Source organism: Accipiter gentilis, chromosome 12 (assembly GCF_929443795.1).
Source record: "Accipiter gentilis chromosome 12, bAccGen1.1, whole genome shotgun sequence".
NCBI classification, from domain to species: Eukaryota; Metazoa; Chordata; class Aves; order Accipitriformes; family Accipitridae; genus Astur; species Astur gentilis.
The window spans coordinates 26,214,991-26,236,105 of NC_064891.1; the positions used below are offsets into that span (position 1 = coordinate 26,214,991).

At 40.9% G+C, this 21,115-nt stretch overlaps 1 protein-coding gene across 12 annotated transcripts in view; it reads right to left on the bottom strand.

Moving 5' to 3' along the window:
* ARHGAP24 (Rho GTPase activating protein 24) overlaps positions 1-21,115 on the bottom strand; it is a 231,447-nt gene that overhangs the window by 22,120 nt on the left and 188,212 nt on the right. For 9 of the 12 annotated variants that reach the window (XM_049815253.1, XM_049815244.1, XM_049815242.1 and 6 more), the window contains 2 exons: positions 17,568-17,690; positions 4,731-4,938 (listed from right to left, as the gene is read on the bottom strand). In XM_049815253.1, coding sequence (XP_049671210.1) covers positions 4,731-4,938; positions 17,568-17,690 — 331 coding nt within the window. Of the gene's footprint in view, positions 1-4,730; positions 4,939-13,233; positions 14,638-15,606; positions 15,737-17,285; positions 17,375-17,567; positions 17,691-21,115 lie in introns of those variants that run through there. The other 3 variants (XM_049815252.1, XM_049815251.1, XM_049815245.1) reach the window with 3 other exon arrangements.

Below are 21,115 nucleotides of genomic sequence, written 5' to 3' on the forward strand. Positions count from 1 at the left end.
AATAAAAGAACAATTTTCATAACCAGTGATTTCCAAGGCAATGTCTAGTTGCAGTCTGTACAGTGCCAGTGCAGGCTGCAGCCCCACTGAGACAGGTCCAATTTCTTGCATTCACCAAAATTTTAAAACATTCTTTGTCTCTGGAGCAGAGTAAGAATTGTGCATGTACTCCTTCTCACCTTAAGGACACTACATTAGTACCATCCTCATCATTGTCTTATTTTGCTTCAACAATCCCAGTGATTAAATGCACAGGAACATACCAGTTCTACATTCTGGATTATCTAGCTCTGCTAAGTAATAGTTAGCATTTGACAGCTATCACATACTGCCGCTTACATACCATTTTCTCAGCTGCATGCTAAGTAATATTGTCCTATAATGTGCTGCATTCTTCTTTAAATAAAGTATGAGAACCCATGAGAGAATGTAATAGAGATTTTGTTTTGCTAAATACGCATTTATGTGCTTTCCTTCTCTCTTGTGCACATACACAAATGCAGGCAGGTGACCTATGCAACTTTAAACTCTTCTGAACTACTGGACTATACATCAGCGATAGTAGTTATGAAAATCCAAGCCACATACATCAGTCACATAAAGTATTAATATTTGTTTCAGTAACATTTCAAATATTTTTTCTCCCTGAGCAATCTTAACTCTCATGTCATCTGGTAGTAATTGTGATGAACAGTAGATGGAAAGAGGTAATATAAAAAGAGAAATCCAATTTTGTACCCCTTTGAGGTAAAAATTGTAGAACAAACCCTTATGTTCTTTTCCTTATGCAGTGCCATATTCGCTATGCTAATTTTACAGAACAAACAGTCATAATCCAGTTTGTGTCATTACATGATACAATGTATGATTTGTAACAGAGTTGAGGGACTTTAAATTTAAAATGTAAGCCACACAAGCAGAAAGAAGCAAACACCCAAAGGGCAGGCAAAATGGATTCCCCGGAGGGGACAATTTTACACAGAGGTGAAGCTGTACTGGAAATACCAAGGATATTTCAAATAGTAGCAAGCATGAGTGATTGCCTAATTGCACTGTTAGCTCCTTAAAGCAGATTTCACAATATGTGCAGATACATACAGAGGGAGTGAGGTATTTATTGATTTTTGGTTTTAAACTGACATAGAATTTTCAGTTGGGTTTTTTTTTTTTTTCATCACACAAAAGGCCTCAGCAGTTTTCAGTTGTAGCAGCTGTACCTCCCCTTTCCAAGACTGCGAGAAATGCTGATGTTCCAGTTTTCATACTAAGAGGGCTGGGGTGTTGGGTGTTTAAGATCAGGTACTGGGTTTTCTCATTCTGTGAGTATGAGAAATTTCAAATACTGATTCCATTCTCATACACATAGCTCACAATTCTTCAGCAACATCTTATCCAACTGTAAGATCAAGATCAAATTAATACATGAAGGTTTTTGCCACTCTCTGACTTGTCTTGGATTCACTCTGTGTTTTTATAACTGACTTCAGTATCGGAACATCCAGCTGCTAACTCATGTGAGAGCTACCATTTTTAAAACATGTTTTATGTTTCAAAACATGGCTGCATTTTCTTTTGAGCAAAGCTATTTTACTACTTCTTTCAAATGCGCCACATTTCTTGTGCTTGCATTTGTTCTGTGGTCTTCTTTGCCAAAGGGGTGCAGATAGGAACGCAAAAGGGAAGGAGGGCAGGGTCTCCAGAGAACCGTGGACAGCTGCTGAACTTTGGGCAAAAGAGCAGATCTGTGCCTTTGAACATCATCTCCCAACAGCTGTAAGGTGTTTTAAGATGGTACAACTGTCTTAAAACAGAGATGACATTTTAAAGGAATACTAATCATGGCTGTATGATCTTACCTCTGTTTTTGCTTTTAATTCTACAAGTTACATATTTTACTGAATTAGCTAAGAAAGCATAAAGAGAAGAAGGATTAGTTAATAATAATAATTTCTCATACAAACATACACAAACCTACACACACATTTCAAAGCATCTTCACTTGTTCTAAAGTCTTTGACTTAGGTGCACTTATACACAGAAAAAATGTCAGTATGATGAAAAATGGCAAACTCCTCAAACATCAGCTCTTTGTATTAGTTCCAACACTGATGACAGTAGCTAGTCTTTCTCCCAGTAAAGAGCCAGTGACCCAGCACCACTATGGAAACATGACCTGGATTCCACTGTGTTTTGTGCCTCATCAACAAAACCATCAGCTCAGCTCTAACTGCAAAAATCTTTATTATTATTGATGTGTAAGAGCAGGCAAAATGTAAATGAAGAAACAGAACCTAGGTAGATTTTGCACTACTGGACTTTTGACTAATAGTAACATATAATTACAGATTAAACACAGTGGATCTGGAGGTTCATGACAGAAAGTAAGCATAGACCCCTAACATCTATTTTTTTCTTTTCTCTACAGCAACTTTTCATATTCTAGCCACTTTCCAAGAGCTCAACTTGCTAAACAGGTTGCATCAAACCTGGAGACCATGCTGCTGTTGAGCAAAATGAAAAGTTACCCCAAAACAAGGTAATCACATAGGCACTCTATAAACACTGTGAAATGAACTTCACCTCGAAAGTTTACAAATGGAACAAAAGGTTGGAGGAAAAAAGTAGATGCCCAATGGAAACAATAGCAGAGATCAGAACAGAATTTATGTCTGCTTGACTTCTAGACCATTGCTACACCTCAGTCACACCTCTCCAAACTCAAATGTGAAAAAGTAAATGGAAAAAGTACCCTTCACAATGAGACACGCAGACATACAAGGTCAGTGTTCTATAAATTCTCTGCTTCAGAAGCAGAACTGCAGGACCAGCGATTTATAGGCAACTCCTGCTGATGTTTCTAATTGCTATAGTAGAGATTATGTGCCTTCTTCACAGCAGTAGCATGTAAAAATCTCTTCTCCATTTCATCTGCTAAAGCTCAGCTAGCATGCCTGTTCCTGGGGCTCATTATTGTGTACTACAGATGTTGCTAGATAACCTTGCAAAAAAATAAAATAATTACGCAGCTGAGCCCTGGTCTCATTTGTTTTGAGTAGATAGAACTTGGGCACCTCTTTCAAGCTGTACCCATCAGTGGGGTGTTCAGTACATCATCTTCCTGGAGTTTGGGGGTGACTTGTTTTCTTAAACATTTCCTCCACAATTACTTGGCTTACAGGCACAGAAAAAAGAACCTTTTGTTTCTGCCATTCACATACCTGTATCTCTGGTAGAGGTTGTGCCACAGACACGACCAGTAGTATTCGTCTTAATGTCCAAGTAAAGAAAACATATCCAATGGATGCTTCTTTACCATTTTTAAATAAGTTACGCAGTATTTGAACATTCAGTGAGTATGCTATAAGCATTTATCAGCTAATGGTGTCACTTCCCACAGTCCTCTGGCTCCTTAAAGCTATTTTCTGGTCAATTATCCTAACTCTCACCTTCCAATGAGAAACTAATAAACCTCATAGAAGACAATTCACTTTTCTTTTCCAGTGCATTATAAATTCCTGACATTTCTTAAAGTGAGGGTCAGGACTGAGGAAACTGTTGGAGATAAAACAACATTACAGATGTCTGCCTTCTGTGCATCTGTGATACACATACTTCAATGCGTAACAAATTTGCTCACTTCGTAGGAATAGGGAAGGGAGGGAGGTAAATCATTTCCAGCAATCAGGTTCATATCATGGCATATTTTTGCACTAAAAGATCAAGCTATGCTTTCCTTCCTGTTACTTCCATTGCTATCAGTCAAAGGTCACACAAAATAAATGTAACCTGCCTCTTCCTCCTAATTCACATTAGACCCTCAACTGGAGTGAAGTATCCTGATTCCATTTTGGAGGTGTGTTATGGATGTCACTTAGGGCACACACTGAGGACAACCACTGTTTAACAGTCTCTTGAAGTGGAGTTTTACTACCATATTAATTCTGATCAGAGTTAAAAAGGCTACGTGGCATTCTTAATCCACTGGTTCTGTTTCCTCTGATTGCACACTCTGAGTATGTGGACTACTGCTATGGATGCTTATAGGAGGAGAGCTGAACTAGCACAAAAAATTCATCTTGCAAAAGACTGAAGTCATACACAGCTGTGTGAACAGGACTGGGTTCTTCCTTGGCCCAGAAAATTCTCATTAGCTTTACAAAACTATAAATATTGGAATACAAATTGGACCTGGACCGTGACCCTCAAAGACCATGTAGGTTTGTTATTATGGTCACAGTGACTTTTATTTTAAGACCAAAGGCCCCAAATTATAAAGGAATACATAAAAATAGACTTCCCTTCCAGTCAGTTTTATAGGCCACAGAACATATTGAAATTGGTGATAAGAGAAATTCTTCCTTTGTGGAACTGACTAAATGCCAGCATCAGCACTGTATTTCAAATGACACTAAGATCAAGGTAATTCAGGCATTTTTGATTAAGCCAAATCATTGGCGATACTTTTCCTAACCAGCTTTTCACAAATGGAAATTCTCCCGAAACACTTTGAAATCAGACACTGAAGACAGAAAAAAAGGTAGACATTTCAGAGTGATAACAGGAAACATATAGAAAAACCTACAAAAACATGTCATTCTGTCTGTTGCTGCCACGTGTTTTACAGCACCGTGGGTCAGCCAGTACAGCAGATCTGTACCATGGGTCAGCCAGTACACCAGATCATGTCCTGTCTAGGCTTCAGGGAGTGGGGGACAGCTGGAGGATTTTACCTGTCAAAAGAAGGCTTCTCTCCACAGTCAAATGCATCCTGTAACTCCTTGACAAGATTAGCCTGCCCAGGCAGTCGGAAAAGGCCTTCTTCCTTTAGCCCCCGCTGTCGAATAAAATCCACACACTGTTCCACCAACATAGGAGCCAGGCGGTTCCCATATCGCTTTTCATATCGGACAGTATCTTCCAGCTTCTGGCCAAAAATACCTGCATGAAAGAGAGATGTGACTCGGTTGAGATTCACAAAAACATTTGAGGAGCCTGTGTCTTCTATTAGAACCCACGCAATTCACAAGTCATTTAAATGCACTGACAATTAACCTACTCCTTTCTTAAGAATAAAGCGCTCAGTTTCACCTTTGATACTCTCATAGAAATACAATGCTGACATATTTTACAACAATGCGCAAAAACATTATTTAAAATAAAATACTGTGTGTGATTTTTCAGACCATAAGCACAGAAAACATAGAAATAATACAAATAGGATTTTCCATCACAAAACTTCTGATTTTAAAGTGACACACACATCTCCATCTTCTTTTGTTCATGCCTAATTAACTATAAAAAAATTAAGTGGTTCCTGTATCAGTTTCAATGGCATATCAACATTACCTTTACACATGGAGGGCAAAAGATATATAAATATAACTTAGGATTTCGTTCCCACCCAACCAAATTATTAATTAAGTTTTCCCACATAAACAAAGACCATTCCTATAATGTATTACCAATTACATCATCACTGTCTGCTTTAGCAACAATAAATTTCGTCTATGAAAAAAGATCCCGACACGAAAGGTGAAATATGGCAGACAAACTGCAGGAAACCTACACTCGTACTTAACCTCAGAAGAACATGGAGGGTTTTTTGACAGAATTAACTTCAACCCTGATCTGAGGATATCATCACTACCACTGGAAAGACAGCCACTCTTCATAACTGATTTTGCCTTTGCCTTTCAAACTGCAGAGCCAGCCATCACAGTCAGCATCACAGTGATGTTCAGGCATGTCATCTGTGATGGAAGCTCTCTCTTGAGACCACCATTTGTTGAATAGTTAAGTATTGGGGCTGAAGTGAGGCAATTCAGTTTCTATATATAGCAAGACAATGAATAGTTCTAAGGCAGTCATGATCAGAAACTAAAGACCAAATAACTACCTACGCTTGGAAGGCTCCTTTTCCAATTACGTACACTACGAAGTCAGGGCGGGTGGAAATGCAGTAAGTCAAATTGTGCCCTTCTGAGCACACGAAAGTTCCTACTGGTTTAAAAATATTCAACAAGGAGAACAGAGTTGTTTTGGTTTTCTTTTTCTAAAGAAAGTACAGAGTTGAGCTAGTCAGCTTTTGCTTTTGGCCCCAAAACTTCATTCACCCATTAATTACAATTACATGAACAGGTAGCCACAAGCTAAGGTACCATTCAGGTTGAAGCATCCTTCAGGGTAACCTCCAATGTGTACATTTTTCCTCCAAAAAAAGAAAGATAACTCACACCTCAGTTGTAAGGGGGAAAGTTGCCTTGCATATGCTCCAGGCTGTTACAGCAAGTAGGTAGCAGCTGTCAGTCACCCATACTGAAAGTCTGGGGTTTGTATTTAAGTGCAATTATTTTTATTGTAGCACAGGAAATAACTGGAGAGAGTAACTGATGTCCAGCTAAGACATCCAAAAAGTATTCCGAGATGCAGAGCAGCACATTTTGTGATTTCCATGGTACCCACACCTGTGGATGCCAAAACCAGCAGTAGGTAAGGGCACTGAACATCACACGGTCACTCTCTTATTAGCTCACTTTTTTTTCATGTTGTACAAAACCCCAAACCCAACAATTAGCAATTAAAGAAGGAATTTTGGAATTTCAGAGCGAGTCAAGCTTAGAAGAATACTGACTGGTGTGGAGTATTTGGTGTCCACAAAGTTCAGCCTTTTCACACTGGCAAAGAAGTTAAAGTATGTTTTGTTAATTCTTACATACCTTCCTAACCTCCTGCAAACTGCCTATGGGGATGGCAGGAGTATTACATCAATTCAGGTTTCTTGTATTTGTCTGACTTAAGAGCTGCTGCTGGTCAACACAGAGGAAATCCTCAAGTCCCTCTAGATTTCCTAGACTCTCATTCTGAAAGTAGCAGAATTAAGGAGGAAGGTCCAATGAAAGTCAGTTAAGGAATCTGCATGATTATGGGAGTCTGGGGAATTCAAACTCCTTAATATACAAAAAGGCTGCTGTTCAGAATTGTCCCTTCTCCTGGCTCAACAAGCCCCACTTCCTCTGCCTCTCCTCAATGGGTGTGTGCTCTAGCTCCCAAGCATCTTGGTGGACCTTTGCTCAACTCCCTCCAGTTTTATCTCCACCCCACCTTTTTTTTTTTTTTTTTTAATGGACGTAATATTTAGAATATGATCTAAAAAATGCTGAACAGAGGGGGTTAATCACTTCCCTCCCTCTGCTGGCTCTGCTCCTGCTGGTACTGCCCAGGCTGTTGTCAAACCTTCCCTGATGCCAGGTCCACTGCTGGCTTGTGTGCAGCTTACTGTGCCCCAGGGCACCCAGGTCCTTTCCGCAGAGCCGTTTCCCTGTGGTTATTCCTTCCTGGGTGTAAGACTTGACCATCCTGCTCTGGTTTGTCCTATGAACATACAGTCTGAACTTCCCTTCAAGAGCCCATGAGATCTCTTGGTTTTAAACACAAGAGTTTTTGCCTCTTTTTAAACAAAATTAATCAGTATAAGATCAGACATTCCAATTACAACTCATGCCCACTGACAGTACAATTAGTATGAATAAGCTTTGTCCTCTTGGCTATACTTTCTTCTCTCCACGCTAACATTCTTGAATCAGTAATGTGCATATTGCAGCTTACATTTGCAGAGGAAAGAGTAAGTTCTCAAACCTACCAGACTGCTTTGAAACTCCTATTACTAGTGACACTGCAGTCAAAACACATCACTTTCTATTAATACATTTTGGGGGATGCTGCCTTTTTTTTTTTTCTTTTTCTTCATTTTAGAACTGGTTTTCAAAGCATGCAGAGTGGGAGCAAAACAAGTTCCTATATTATTATAAATTGCTGATGCACCACAACACAAAATGTATTGAAAACAGGTGGGAACCATAAAGCATTAAGATGTCTGTAACTACTGTCAAACAGTATTTTTTTAAGACAAACATAAAGTAATGAGTGATTCACATACAAAAGGTGGCATATATCAAATGGATATGACAAACTTAGTTCTGTATTGTAGCAGCAAATCACAGGTACTGAATGAAGAAAACATTAAAAAAAAATATATATGAGGAAAAATAAAACCTGATATGATGGAAGGGAAACCAGTGTCAAGAAAAAAAAAATAATCCAAATTGGAGCCTAAAATTTCCCGGCTCTGGTCCTTTAAATGTAAACACTGAATTGTTTCTACTACTGACTGCAATAAGGTACATGGTAAATTAAGGGACTTTTACTTGGACACTTAAAATACACATAGCTCGGAATGCCTGAAAGAGAGACAGAATAACCACAGCAGTAATCTCAGATCTGACAGACTGGATTCAGATCCTACACAATCCTCAGAACACAGCTGCATTGAGTCTGGCCACATATATACTTCATGGCTGGATGCATAGGTGTATGCCCCACCATCCTCACATGTCAGATAAAGCCTCAGGGACTTGGTTCCTCATCTGTATGAATGGTGATAATACTATATCTACCTCACAGGCATGAGGATCTCCACACTCGGCTTTGGGAAGCTCATAGCTAGCATGGCAATTCTAACAACGATATAATAACCTAAAGTTAAGACCTAAGTCTCATGGAAAATCACAACATCACACTTTGAAGTGCTTCTGAAGTCACCATTTACTACACTCTGTGTTCTCCAATTTGTTTGGCTTTGGAATTCGTCTCAGGCAGGCTTGGTTTCGTTTCAAAGTCTAGGCTGAACTTCTCCAAAGGAAGTTATTTCCTTCACCTAACAAATGCAGAACACTGCACCAGGCAGCACTTGGCCATGAAAGGCATCAGTCATGATAAGCCTGCATAAATATTGACTTGAAGTTACAGACTTGCTGATGTGTTATGGAAAAAGTATTCAGTTGCCAGTGGCAGAAATGGCAGAAACATGACAGCTCTGCCTCCACACCATGTTGTCACACATTTTACCTTATTCATCATCTTTCTGGTGCCTGTTGGGTTTTTCACCATTCTGGAATAAAAGCCAAGATCATCGATCGCCCTGTAAAGCTCACCTTCTTCCACTGTCCCTTTCTCATGCTTTTATCCCCCCTTAGGTCACAACGAATTACTACAGAGGTATTGCAGATGAATAGTCTATGAAGACTAAGACATTGACTATTATGAAGCAAAGGCAATGCTGTAAAGAACTGTGGCTGCAAACATACAGTTACCTTAGTGGTTGGCAGAGGCAAACAACAGTGAACACTATCAGCTATACCTGGTAACTACTAGCATCTCCTTTACAGAGAAGCAAGGAAAAGACAGTGCTAGTTAGGGAGACTACAATGTAACCAAAACCACAGAGATAATTTCACATACTGTTTTTTAGAAGTAAATTTCCACTACAGTAACTAAACAAAAAAACCTCTGTGGAGAAGGAAATAAAAGACAGCCCTCATAACTGATGTAATCCAAACCCAAATTCTCCTCCTAAATCTCAATGTCTCCAAAATCCTGAAATGCACAGATGCACAAGTGCTAACCTGTGGTTTGGTTTATCCTTGGGACAGTGTGCCAGAAGGGAAACAAACAAACAAACCCAACAGGAAACCTTGAGATTCAGAATGGCAGCAGCTTGGCTTCTCCACAGCTGGCAGAAGGCAGGGAAATGTACAGGATTCCAGTTCTGACCAGTCATTAGATTTAATCAGCAGAACTGCTTTTTTCAGAGAGGCCCTTGTAGGTCTTTAAACCTATATCCAATTAAGCCAAGATCACGCATAACATCAAAGAGGAAAATCACATGCTAGTAAAGGGCAAGCTGAGCGGTTATTCATTAACTAGAACATTCCCATAGCAGAAGTTTTGTAAACATTTTGAGAAACTGGATTTGCAAGCCTAACTGATACCCATGAAGTTTATGAAAGACACTACAGTGCTATATCCAAATTCTGTGTATGTGTACTCAAGAGTTGTGAAAGCACTGTGGTATTTTCAATGGTACACATTCACAGTTAGAGTATATTTTTAAAATCTAAGAATGCTATTAGTCAATGATTTCCTTAGCTACTGAGCACAGGCAGTGGTCACATCTCAAGTCTATTAACTCCAAGCTTCTGATTCAGTGAGAAAAAAGGAGAAAGATCTAAGCGGCAGTTCTATCTCCTTGCTTTCTAAGGATTAGCTTGAAAAAGCCCACCTGCCACTCTAGCTCTACCACAGCACACGCACTCAGCGAGCCAGAAGGTTTCTGCCTTTCCCAAGCCACCTTTCGGCAATTCAGATGATAGCATAAAGCATAGAGGGCTGATGTTTTCCACAGAGGGCCCACGCCTGTACATGTGTTCTCTCAAAGTGGAGCAGAACAAAACTCAGAACTTGTTTTGGAAGGATCTGGATGAGAATTTTAAGCAGCTCTCAATTCTACATCAGTAATTCATTGACTGAAAATAACAGATCAGGTGAATGGCTTTCAACAGCAGGGCTGGAAACAAAGGTCCTGGAATAACATGAAGTGGCTGTCATGGCCACATAACACTTAATATGGAGTTTTAAATTATTATTTCTTACCAGCTTTCTGCTCTGGTGTTCCCCAACACTAAGTGCTGCTTTGAGTAGATCAAAGGCAGCGAGTATTTTCTTCTTCTCTACAGAATTTTGTAACGTACAGGAGAGGCAAAATCCTATCAAAAATAGCAGTAGCAGAATGTTGTTCCCACCTGACTCATTTTCTTTCATTCAAGCCTTCTCCTACGCCACAGTCAGTGTGATGCCAACAGTAGGTAAGGTAAGATAAACTCCTCCCCTGGAGTTTAGCACAGCTGCGCACCAGAGATACTGCTTAGAAAAAAAGAACTCTGAAATAGGAGCAGAACTACCTACTGGCTGGAAAGGAAGGGAGGCAATTTTAAAAACATCCCCAGGAACTTACCACAGTTGCTCTCACATCAGGGCCTGCACCATTTCTCTGGCCATGGCCAACGCCACCTCCTCCTCCAAAACTCTACTTACCCAAATTCACCATGCTATTGAATGTTCTCACCACTGCATGCCAGCAAAGTTATCCTCAGTTACTGCTTTTCTCCACTTACCCTGCACGTGTTCTCAGGAGGTTCCTGTGGTGGTACTTAAACAGAGAGCATCTTCTCTAAATTGGATTTTAAAGATGCTTGGCTCTGTCTCTGTTCAGGTGCTGCCCTCCAAGCACTGACTTCTACAACACGACCACCAACAGGTCTGACATTTAGTTTTTCGGTGCCTATCACAATGCAGCTTTGATCTGGATTTCCAGGAAGGAAACACTTTTTATCACCATTGAAGATGACGATGTATCTCTGCCTAAACGTAAAATGTCATGATTCCCATGTAGTTCTTCCAATGACTAGCCAGTGGTTTTCCCTGCTAATTTTATTTTCTGCATTGTGTTGCACAGCTTAGAACTAACTGATCTGCTTTATGCAAGTATGGGCTAGGTTTGCAGAAGGCTAGTTTTGCCTGTTTTTATTCTTGGGTATACAATCTGCAAATGAAGTTGTAAGAATTCGGTAAGCCAATTAATAAGACAAGTGTAATTATCCCAATTTGCCTGTGCAACCATAGCAAAGGCTTGACCGAAAGTCCAGTTAATGTTCATCTTTCTGTGAACTTCAGTGGGATGTGGACATAGTTAAACATGCGCACCCAGCATTCTGCAGCTCTGATCTAGGGGCCTTGTCACAACACTCTTGATAGAAAACATGTATAATAAAGCTACTGAAACAAATGGTACGTAGAAGAAAGCAAATTAGCACCATCATTCTGTCCTCTGCCCCAAGTGCTGCAGCTTCACTTGGAGGAGTTTTAGACATGAAGAGTTTCTGTGTCAGAACATACAGGGGAAGAATCAACAGCTGAAGCTCTTTTTGGAGCAGATAAGGCTGCACCCCAGGCACAAAGGCAGCCGTCTGCAAAATTATCACTTAATCCTTTATTCAACTTCCAAACATTTCTCAAATAGTTAAGTGTATAAATGGGGCACAGACAGCTCTAATTCACACCGACACCTTGAAATGCACTAGCACACTTCATACAGACATATCCACATCCTCTTGGCCAGTCTCCAGAAGGACTGAACTCCAGCAACCAAGGGAAATGCTGGCCTCAGGGACAGCGGGGGCAGGGGGCAAACAGCTTTCAATGCTATCTCAGCTGCAGGTGATAGATGACCTCTGCTGTAGTTTTGCGGCGAGTCCCTCACTGGTTGTGATCCACCATTTCAAGGCATTGCCCCTGACTGCCTGCACACGCAACCCTCAAAAGCAATGACGCCACTACATCGCTACTGAGTCTTGTGAGCAAAGAGCTGCATGGTCTTGCAAAAGGACAAATAGCAGCATGGAGGAACAGTTTAGAGAGGAGCAGAAAATGAAGATGATTTTATTTGAATAATGCCTGTGTAAGATCATCTCTCACGCTTCAGAACACATGAAAATTTAGCCCTTTCTCTTGGATTTCTCTGTCCATTATAGTTTTTAAGGCAGCACCAATATTTTCCTCTTCCCCCACACAAAGTTTTTGTCCTTGTCATAAAGGTAGTTTCTCCACACCCATCCCAAGCACTGTGGCACCTTTTCATCACTTGTCACATCTCTCAGACATGTGTTTCCCTTCCAGCTGACATATTTTGAAAGCCAGCCTCCTCTTTGCCCTCCTCCCCCCAGTACTGCCATGCTGTGCTTCAACAGGAGTACGTGCAATGCAGAACTGGCTTTAAGCATCTCTATGCAGCAGGTGGAAAGGCAAATGCAGGCTGCAGGGCAGCAAGATTAAGTGGCAGTGCAGCACTTGCAACAGGACTGTGCATTGTAGGGCTACACTTAAATCCATCAGAAATCTCTAAATTGAAGGACTTAGTCGACTTTCTGCACAGATTCGCATTTATCTCTTCTCCCCCCTCCTCCCACACAGACAAAATGCAAACTCAAACTCTTTTCCCTGATGTTCTGCCAGACAAACAGGCAATTCAGAGCATCACAGGTCCGATTCCCCCACTGTTCTCATTGATTTTTGCTCAGATGCTCTGCAATAATCTTGTCTCAAGCCACCTCATTCAGGCAGCCCATTCATGGGCTATTATGTAGAGGAGACAGTATCAGCTGGCCAGCTACAAACAAATGAACAAAGAAGTAAATAAATCATTTGTGGAATGTTGGCATCTGCATTGTTTAATGCCTTTTGTTTCAGTACTCTCATCTGCCCCTGCACACACAGCCCCTTGACTTCTCAGAAACCATGGCTTCATTAGCAAAGCAGAACACAGCGACAGAATGGACCTACCTTTACGGAAACTAAAACACCGCTTAATTCTCCTATAAGTAGTTTTAGGAATGAAAGGAGCTGCTGCTAAGGCACCTGGGCTGCGGACTCCAGCATTTCTGTCTTCAGGCATCATACAGGCCAGATCACCCACGTCCCTCCAAAGCTTTTCTTTACCAGCTGCATCCAGACAAAACACCACGACTGCTCATCATTACTGACTGCTGAGGAGTTCTTATAATAGTGTATTTTCCTCTGGAGCTATGAGATTTGTGGTCTTCTAGATCTTGGGTAGGGCTTGAAGTGATTTTAATGTTCTCTTCCCTGCTTCAATTTTGCTTTGGGGAACAATTTCCTTCCGTCTCTCTATTTCCTTTAGTTTCTTTTATTTCCTGCAGTGAGACAACTGTCTATTATGCAGTGTCACAACAAAAGAGTTTCAGCAAAAAGATGTATCTTCCATTCAAACAGAAGTGCCTGCACAGATGAAGGGGGAGAAAGACCTCTTCCTCTCAGCTGGAACAGGGAGTTGAGTGGCAGAGACTCCAATTCCACAGGAAAAGGTCAGCGCTTTGCGGTGAGCAAGGGGAAAGAGAAGAACAGTACCAAAAAGGCCACTGAAGAATCCTCCAGGATACAATACTCCTTGCTGGCTCCCTTTATCTCTGCAACCGAGAAGCAAAAACAACAGCCCCTTCGCCCGAAAGGCTCTCTGTCCACAACAGATTCCTTTTAAAAGGCCTTTTATATACCCAGCTCCCTGTCTGATGTTCTCAGGGGCTTCTCGCTTGTTTTATTGCCTTCAAACCACCAGAAGCTCTCATGGGAGAGGCGCGTCAAATGCGGCAGCAGCGCATCTTTGCCGGCAGGATCCTGGGGAGCTGCTGAGGAATACGTGCCTCCACACGGGGATGCTCTGCTTGCTCCCTCCCTCCCGGTCCCACGCCTGGCAATGGCAGCCACGGCTGCTGCTGCTGCTGCTGCCTGCGCCAGCCCCTCGCGTGCTGCAGGTGCAGGAAAACGACGTAGAGGACGGAGCCGCCGCAACGCAGATTTTTCTGCTCCTCTGGGTGACTTTGAGTTGAGTTCAGGCGGCTGTCGTGTGTGGCAGCCTGAAAAGCAAGCAGGCTGTGCCTGGCTCCCACAGGAGGTGCCAGACCTTACACTACTACCCCTGCTAAAATGATCATGCTCCTTCTTCTCGCCTCCTCCCTCTCCCTTAGTTGCAAGCTCTGCAATTAAAGCTTATGCCTTTCCCTCCTGTAAAAAATTGCCTTTTTAATCTAATCAGGAAAGGAATTTCATGTGCAAACAGGCATTACATGCCCTGGCTCACTTACATTTCTTTTCCCTTTCAGAATTTCTTCCAGTCACCTTATTCTTTCGGTCCCAAACCCAATCTGTTTCTGATCACCTTAGCAGATTCCCACCTGCCCCGCGCCTGCCTTCTCTTTCTAGCACAGGTTAACAAATAACAATTTAATGATACGGTTAATCATTTACAGGGCTCCTTGCTCTGGTACCAGGAGTCCTTTCCCACTGCCAGACAAACTTTAAATATTAGTGGCTCACCAAGGCTCAGACACATCTGTTGCACATGCGTGCACACACACACACAAACACAGAGCTTGCTTACAATGCTTAAAAGAACCAGAAAATTCAAATGCGTTACTCAAAGTGGCACTTGACTCAAATGACACCAAACTATTGTGGTTTACCATCTAGTACTGAAATTTAGGAAGCTGATACAAAACTGATGTTTTGATTAATAAGCTGTCTGAAATAATTTTGTGTTGCAAGTAATTACTTGTTACTGGCTAGTCATCATGTGACTGCAACTTTTCTATATCTTGTTTATAGCTAAAGTAATAGATAAAAAGATTTTGAACTTCAGTGGCTACAGCTCATAAAGGCAGGTGCTTGGACAACTTAAGCCAGAAGTGCCCTTCTTTAGAAGGATCAGACTGTTGCAGCAGCTGCAGCAACATCCACGTAGCAAGGGATAATAAAAATATGAGTGTGTCTGGCCATACATAATTACAGAATAGTTAATAGGGCTTATTAAGACTTGTTAAGATAGCTCAGACTATCAACTTAAGTAAGAAGTAGTTGATAAAACGGGGGGCACTAGAAACACAGTTCTTAATGGTGACATACCACAATACTGCTTTTGCCATGTTATCACAGTCAAACCTTCTCTGTGAACACTAAACCCAAAATCATGTTCCATCTAGTCTCATGTTTTCCAGGGAGTTAACTGTTTGCTTCCCAATACAAATAACCCTGAGTCAGTGTATTTGCTCAAGAAATCAAATAGCAAAAACAAAAAGAACATGCTTAGAAGTATTTTAACTACAAATGAATTTAAACAGTAATTCAAGGATTGCACTCAACTCATTTCATGCAAATCAGCATGTGAAGTCTTCAGCAAGATGCTTCCATCAGTAATTGGCATTAAACACTCCTACAACAATAATGGTGTCCTGAGAATTTTCACGATGGCTGGAAGGATTCCCAGCTGTAAGCCAGAAATAGCTCTTGCCCTATAAAAGCAAATGAGGGGCTGGTGAAGAAAGCATAGGGTCAGGACTCCGGAGATTTGGTTTCTATTCATAGCTCTATGCACGGACTTGGGCTATAAACAGAGTTTCACTTAATCTCAGCTCCCTGCCTGTAAAACGGAGACACTTCTCCACTTGTAGAACTGCAAGGTTGCCTTTCCTCATTATTTGCCACAGAAACATACTGTGGTGCTGGAAGCCACGTGCAAAAAACCACAAAGATACTCTTCGAAAAATCCAGTTCTGTTATGCCCCCAAATTTATTATTGCCACAGCAGCTTACACTGCTACTGGACTAAGAGAACAATAAGGAGCTCAACACGAGGCCTACTTTACAAAGAGAAAGTTGGGGGTGGGTAATCTTCATGCTATATAGACAAGCAGATTTCTTACCTAGCCTAACTGCAGAAGACTCTGCTCCTCCTGACTCTCCTCTGCCACAATATGCCTGTAGAAGATCATACCTTTTAAGACAAACCTTTCACTTTGTGAGTTTTGGGCTCTGTTTTTTTGTTTTGTTTTTTTTAAGCATCCTCCTGTAAGACCTACGTGCCTAGATTCAGGACTGTGCCAGCTTATTAACATACAGGGCCAGATCCCAGTGAGATGACTGCTTAGCACTATCTTTCCAGAGCACATTTTCCCAGGAGGAGCCAAAGAGAAGACAGTCACGTTTGAAGAGGTGCCAGGCAGGCCCTAGCTGACCAAGTCCCACAGTGCAGCCTACCAGTGAGGCTAAAGCCTTCTCCTAAGAACTCTGTGACCTGTATAAAGCACAACGGAAGATGGGTGGCTTACAAGAAAAGTTTTATTTAAAATGGCAGTTTCCTTCAGTCCCTCCCTCCTCTCTCCCATGGTCTACCTGGCAGTTGAGAACAAGACATTTGCAGCCAGCAAGCAGAGTTTTCAGTGAGAACTGTGCTTCTCAGTCATGAAACAGCACAGACAATCCTGCCTGACTTACTTTTTCAACAACCTGCAGACAAGACCAAAAAGCATCTGATGCAATACAGGTGCTCTTTCACAGTAGAAAAATATTTCTCAAAAAAAAATTGGAGGTTTAAGAGCTTCAAGGAACAGATTGATTAACGTACTGACATTTTGTGCAAGTGTGTCAATCATACTTGTATAATAATCTAGATGTTATCACCAGAATAATAATGATGAAAATTATGATAATAATTTGCAGCCCATTCAACATAAGAGAACTTTTTAAAAAGACAACTAGACATCCAACAATAAATTTTGATCCAGTACTACTGAAATTGTTGGGTATGCCAATCAAAAGAAAAAGAATCTATCCTATACTGCTACTGCTAATATCCTGGGGCTTATATTGGAGCACATAGCTTTATATAATACTATTACTGATCTTAGCTGTCACTTGCAGGAGAATCACTGACAGCTTCTTGTAACAGGCATTTATGAAACACATGGACAGTCTTTAAACTGGTGACCAAAGGAATTACCCTGCTTCTCCCTATGGAAAAACTGATTTCATAGAAGACCAACCTTCTGTGAAAACTTCCCCTCGCCTTGGTAATGCACTATCATGTGCTATTCTCATCAAGGGAAGTGGTTCCAGATGGTTTAAAGCCTTTTAATTAATCCCTCTGCATGGGAACAAGCCTGATACCTGCATTGCAAGAGAAAACAAAGGGCTCACTTTTTTTGAAAGATCTAGATCATTCTTCCCCTCTTCACTTCAAAACTCTGGCTGTGACAGAGACAACAGAAGAACCCTTATGTGTCTTTGTGTATCTGGGAGCCTTGCATGTTCCCTCACTGACTCACCTCCTCCAAATGGCGCCCATATAACCCTGCGAATAGATTTCACCCAATCCTCCATGTCATTCTGTGTGCTCGCCATAAGAAGGTATGTCTCATGATTAGCTGTCATCCGCTCTCGGTCTCCTCCTGCAAGAGAAGATAATTGCACTTAGAAACCCTTTTGCTTTCCTGCCCAGCCAAGTTCCTGCCAGACTGACTGGTGAAAGCAGTAATAGTGGCTCCATAGCAAGCAGACATGGATAATATGCACTGGAGTGTTTATCGTCAGACATGGCACGAAAAGAAGGTCCTGTAAGTACATTCCCCATCAGACAGCGAGAAGTTGTCATGCTTCCAAAAGGAAATGAGAGGATAAATGTCATCAGTAAACAAAAGCAGCTCCATGCCATTCCAAGAATCATGGGGGCCCGCATTAATCTGTAACGATATATGCACTGGAAATTTTGCAGCAGTTCTTGTACCATGACAGAGACAATAAACGCAGAGAGAGATAACCGTGCTTTGAACAGGTGGGGATGATTCCATTTTTATTTTCAGGAACACAATGTGTCACGTTCATGGCAATGACATTTGATACACCCAAGTGTTGCTGTGAATCTCTAAGAAGGCAGCCAACGCTAGCAGCTGGTACAGTCCACTGCCTTCGATGGGTCTGATGAGAATTAGATAAAGAGGGAACACACTGCCTTATTATCATTTATTTAAAGGATGGGCCGACACTAAGAAGGTCTAAACCAGAACTTGGCTTGCCACAGCTCCAGGTTTTCACACTTGTAGTACTGCTTCACCTCCATTCTAATGGGTACTATGTTAGTGCAAGTGCACATGGGGATGCAAACCACCCTTCCAGCATCGCAGAGGGAGCAAACCCTTCCAGAAAGATAGCACCAGACATTCTGAAGCCCTTTCACGGAGCCAAAGGCATGCATGTATACTTCATGCACAAACGCGATGCACCTAGAAATCCCTTCTATTCTGTGTTCATCTCTTTCCAGCTTCTTCCATCCCTATTTTTGATTCTAGTCATATCTAAAGTAAATATCTCTGTTCATTACAGGAGGAATAATGCTCTTTGGAGGCCTTCTGAAGAGCGCCATGCTCAGTGCTGGGCACTGGAACAGCTAGGTTTAGGTTTCTAAAGAGAAATTTCTTAAGGGCTAGAAAATCCAACCACAACTTCCTGGCACAACTGTTCTGAATGAACCTACCTGTATAGTGCACACTTTACAGGATTAGGACACACAACTGTAAAAGGGACTGAACTGAAACTTGGTGAACGCAAAAGCCAGATTTTTCCAGACATGAGCAGATTCTACTGAAGACTTATTCTTAAGGTTTACATCATTGTTCAAAACTTAAATCTGAACTTGGAAGTAAAGACAGACTCTGGTTTTCTACAGTCAAAATACAGCCACTCATATACCATATGTTCCCCAAAAAGGCATCCAAAGAAGTAATGCAACAACCTGAAGTACAATACATTTTAGACTATACCACAGTTCAAAAGTCTGAAGAACACTACTTTTTTTCTAAGACGTAGTTAAAAGGTAGGGATGAACCTATTTTAAGTGCCAACACTAGAGAAATATCAACATGAGCTAAACTGCATTGTTTGGGTTTTTAAAAATCTTTTTAGTGACTAGCATAAGAATTGGTACAAAACACGAGTCTTACTTCTATGCTATGTTCTGTCATTTTTACCTTTCAAGAAGTGGAAGATGAAGGTATGGGGAGGGGGAAGCATAAGCATCCCAAATGGTAGCACTCCACATCAACCCTGCCCAGCAGAAAGCACATAGTCAGGCCCTGGAAATTTTCTCCCCATCTCTACCTTTTACATAGCCATCTTGACCAGACTGAGGACAGATCTCTCCCAGTCAAGCACAAAGAGTAGGTATGATACTGTCTACAATCTACTTAAACTGGCATATTTTACACGTCATCTAGAGTTCTCATCCTGAAAAGACCCAAAACCAAACAAAGTTTCAATATATTGTCACAGCTATTAAATATAATAGTAATAAATACAGTACAGATTAAAAGCATGTAACAGTTGTGCCCTTTTTGTGGCTGATAAAAACTGAAAAAATTTATTCATACTACCATATTGTACTGTAGCTGCTGCTGCTTTTTTTTTTTTTTTTTTTTTTTTTTTTAAAATGGATCAGGATCCTGTAAGGTGCCATATAAAAAGATGCATTCACACAAAATACATATCAGATCCAGGAATAAAACAAGAGGTGATCTGGAGGCAACAAAAAAGATGACAGCCATAGCCAAGTGATAGTCCTTTTGGGTGTCTGTCAGATCACTCCATATTTTTGAATAGCCTGTGTATTTAAGTTCAGCAGATTATGTGAGATTTACTCAGTTACCACGTTATGAAAAAACAGAGGGTGTTCTCCAGATGAACTGGATTGATCACAGAAGTCTAGATAGTTCATTTACAGTGTGGATTCCAGAGCAGTACTCTAAACAACTAACTCAAGTAAACACCCACTCAGCTAATACACAATTAATCTGTGTTTAATTTTGCAGAGAAGGAAAGCATAATGTTTAGTTACATTACCTTTTGGTATGAGAAAGCAAAGCTTTCCTAACAAAAGGAGCTTCACCATTTTATAGCAATTCTGGATCTGTCTACTTTGTAATTCAACTCCCTTCTTTCACACCACAATATTGCATCTTGCAATATTCTACTTGTACATTAATTTAATTACTATTCAAGAACTGAAGCCTCACTGAAAGACTTTTGGGGACACAATAGCACATACTGGATTTTCATTTTACTGCAAATGTTAACTTTTAGTGGGACTGTGTTTTAAATACAAAATTAATAAGATCAGGGGGACAGACAAGAAGAAATTATGATGATTCAGGAAATAGCCATCTCAGATAAGTAATATCAGATAAACAGAAATAGAAGGACCTTTCTGAATCTTCAGTAGGTCCACAGGACAATTCTGAAAGATGCTATTTAAAATCTCCAACTCACTTTTTTTTCCCCCTTGTAATATTATTGTTACGATTATAATGAAGCATGAGTAGATCACAATCTCCAAAAATCAGACATCTATTCATACCATAGATACCAGCATTAAGTACGTCAACATGAAAATGATGCTCACCATGAAGTCCATTACAGATATGAATGCATCCTTATTCCTTTCCTGTGAGCATGCAAATCATAATTTATTTTACCTGTACTGTTGTATGGCTCCAGATTATGCCTTCTCAAATTTCCTTCCCTGCATTTGCAGTCCAAGTATGAGAAATGTCTAATCCTGCGTGCTGTGGCCTGCTTGTGAATAGCCAACTCAAGGGGCTGGAATACAAACTCCACTTTTATTTTTTTTAATCTTTTCCCCTTGTTACTTTGCAGGTGTCACAGGACCTGGAAGGAGTAGAACCCAGTCTACCTGCCCAAAGAAGTTGACCCTGGCATATTCAAGATGAAAAGCTGCTGTTTACACAACTGATGTGTATATCCTGTTTCTTCCAGCCTCTGGTAACTACTGAAAGTAATTGGATCTATACTGTTTCTCAAACTA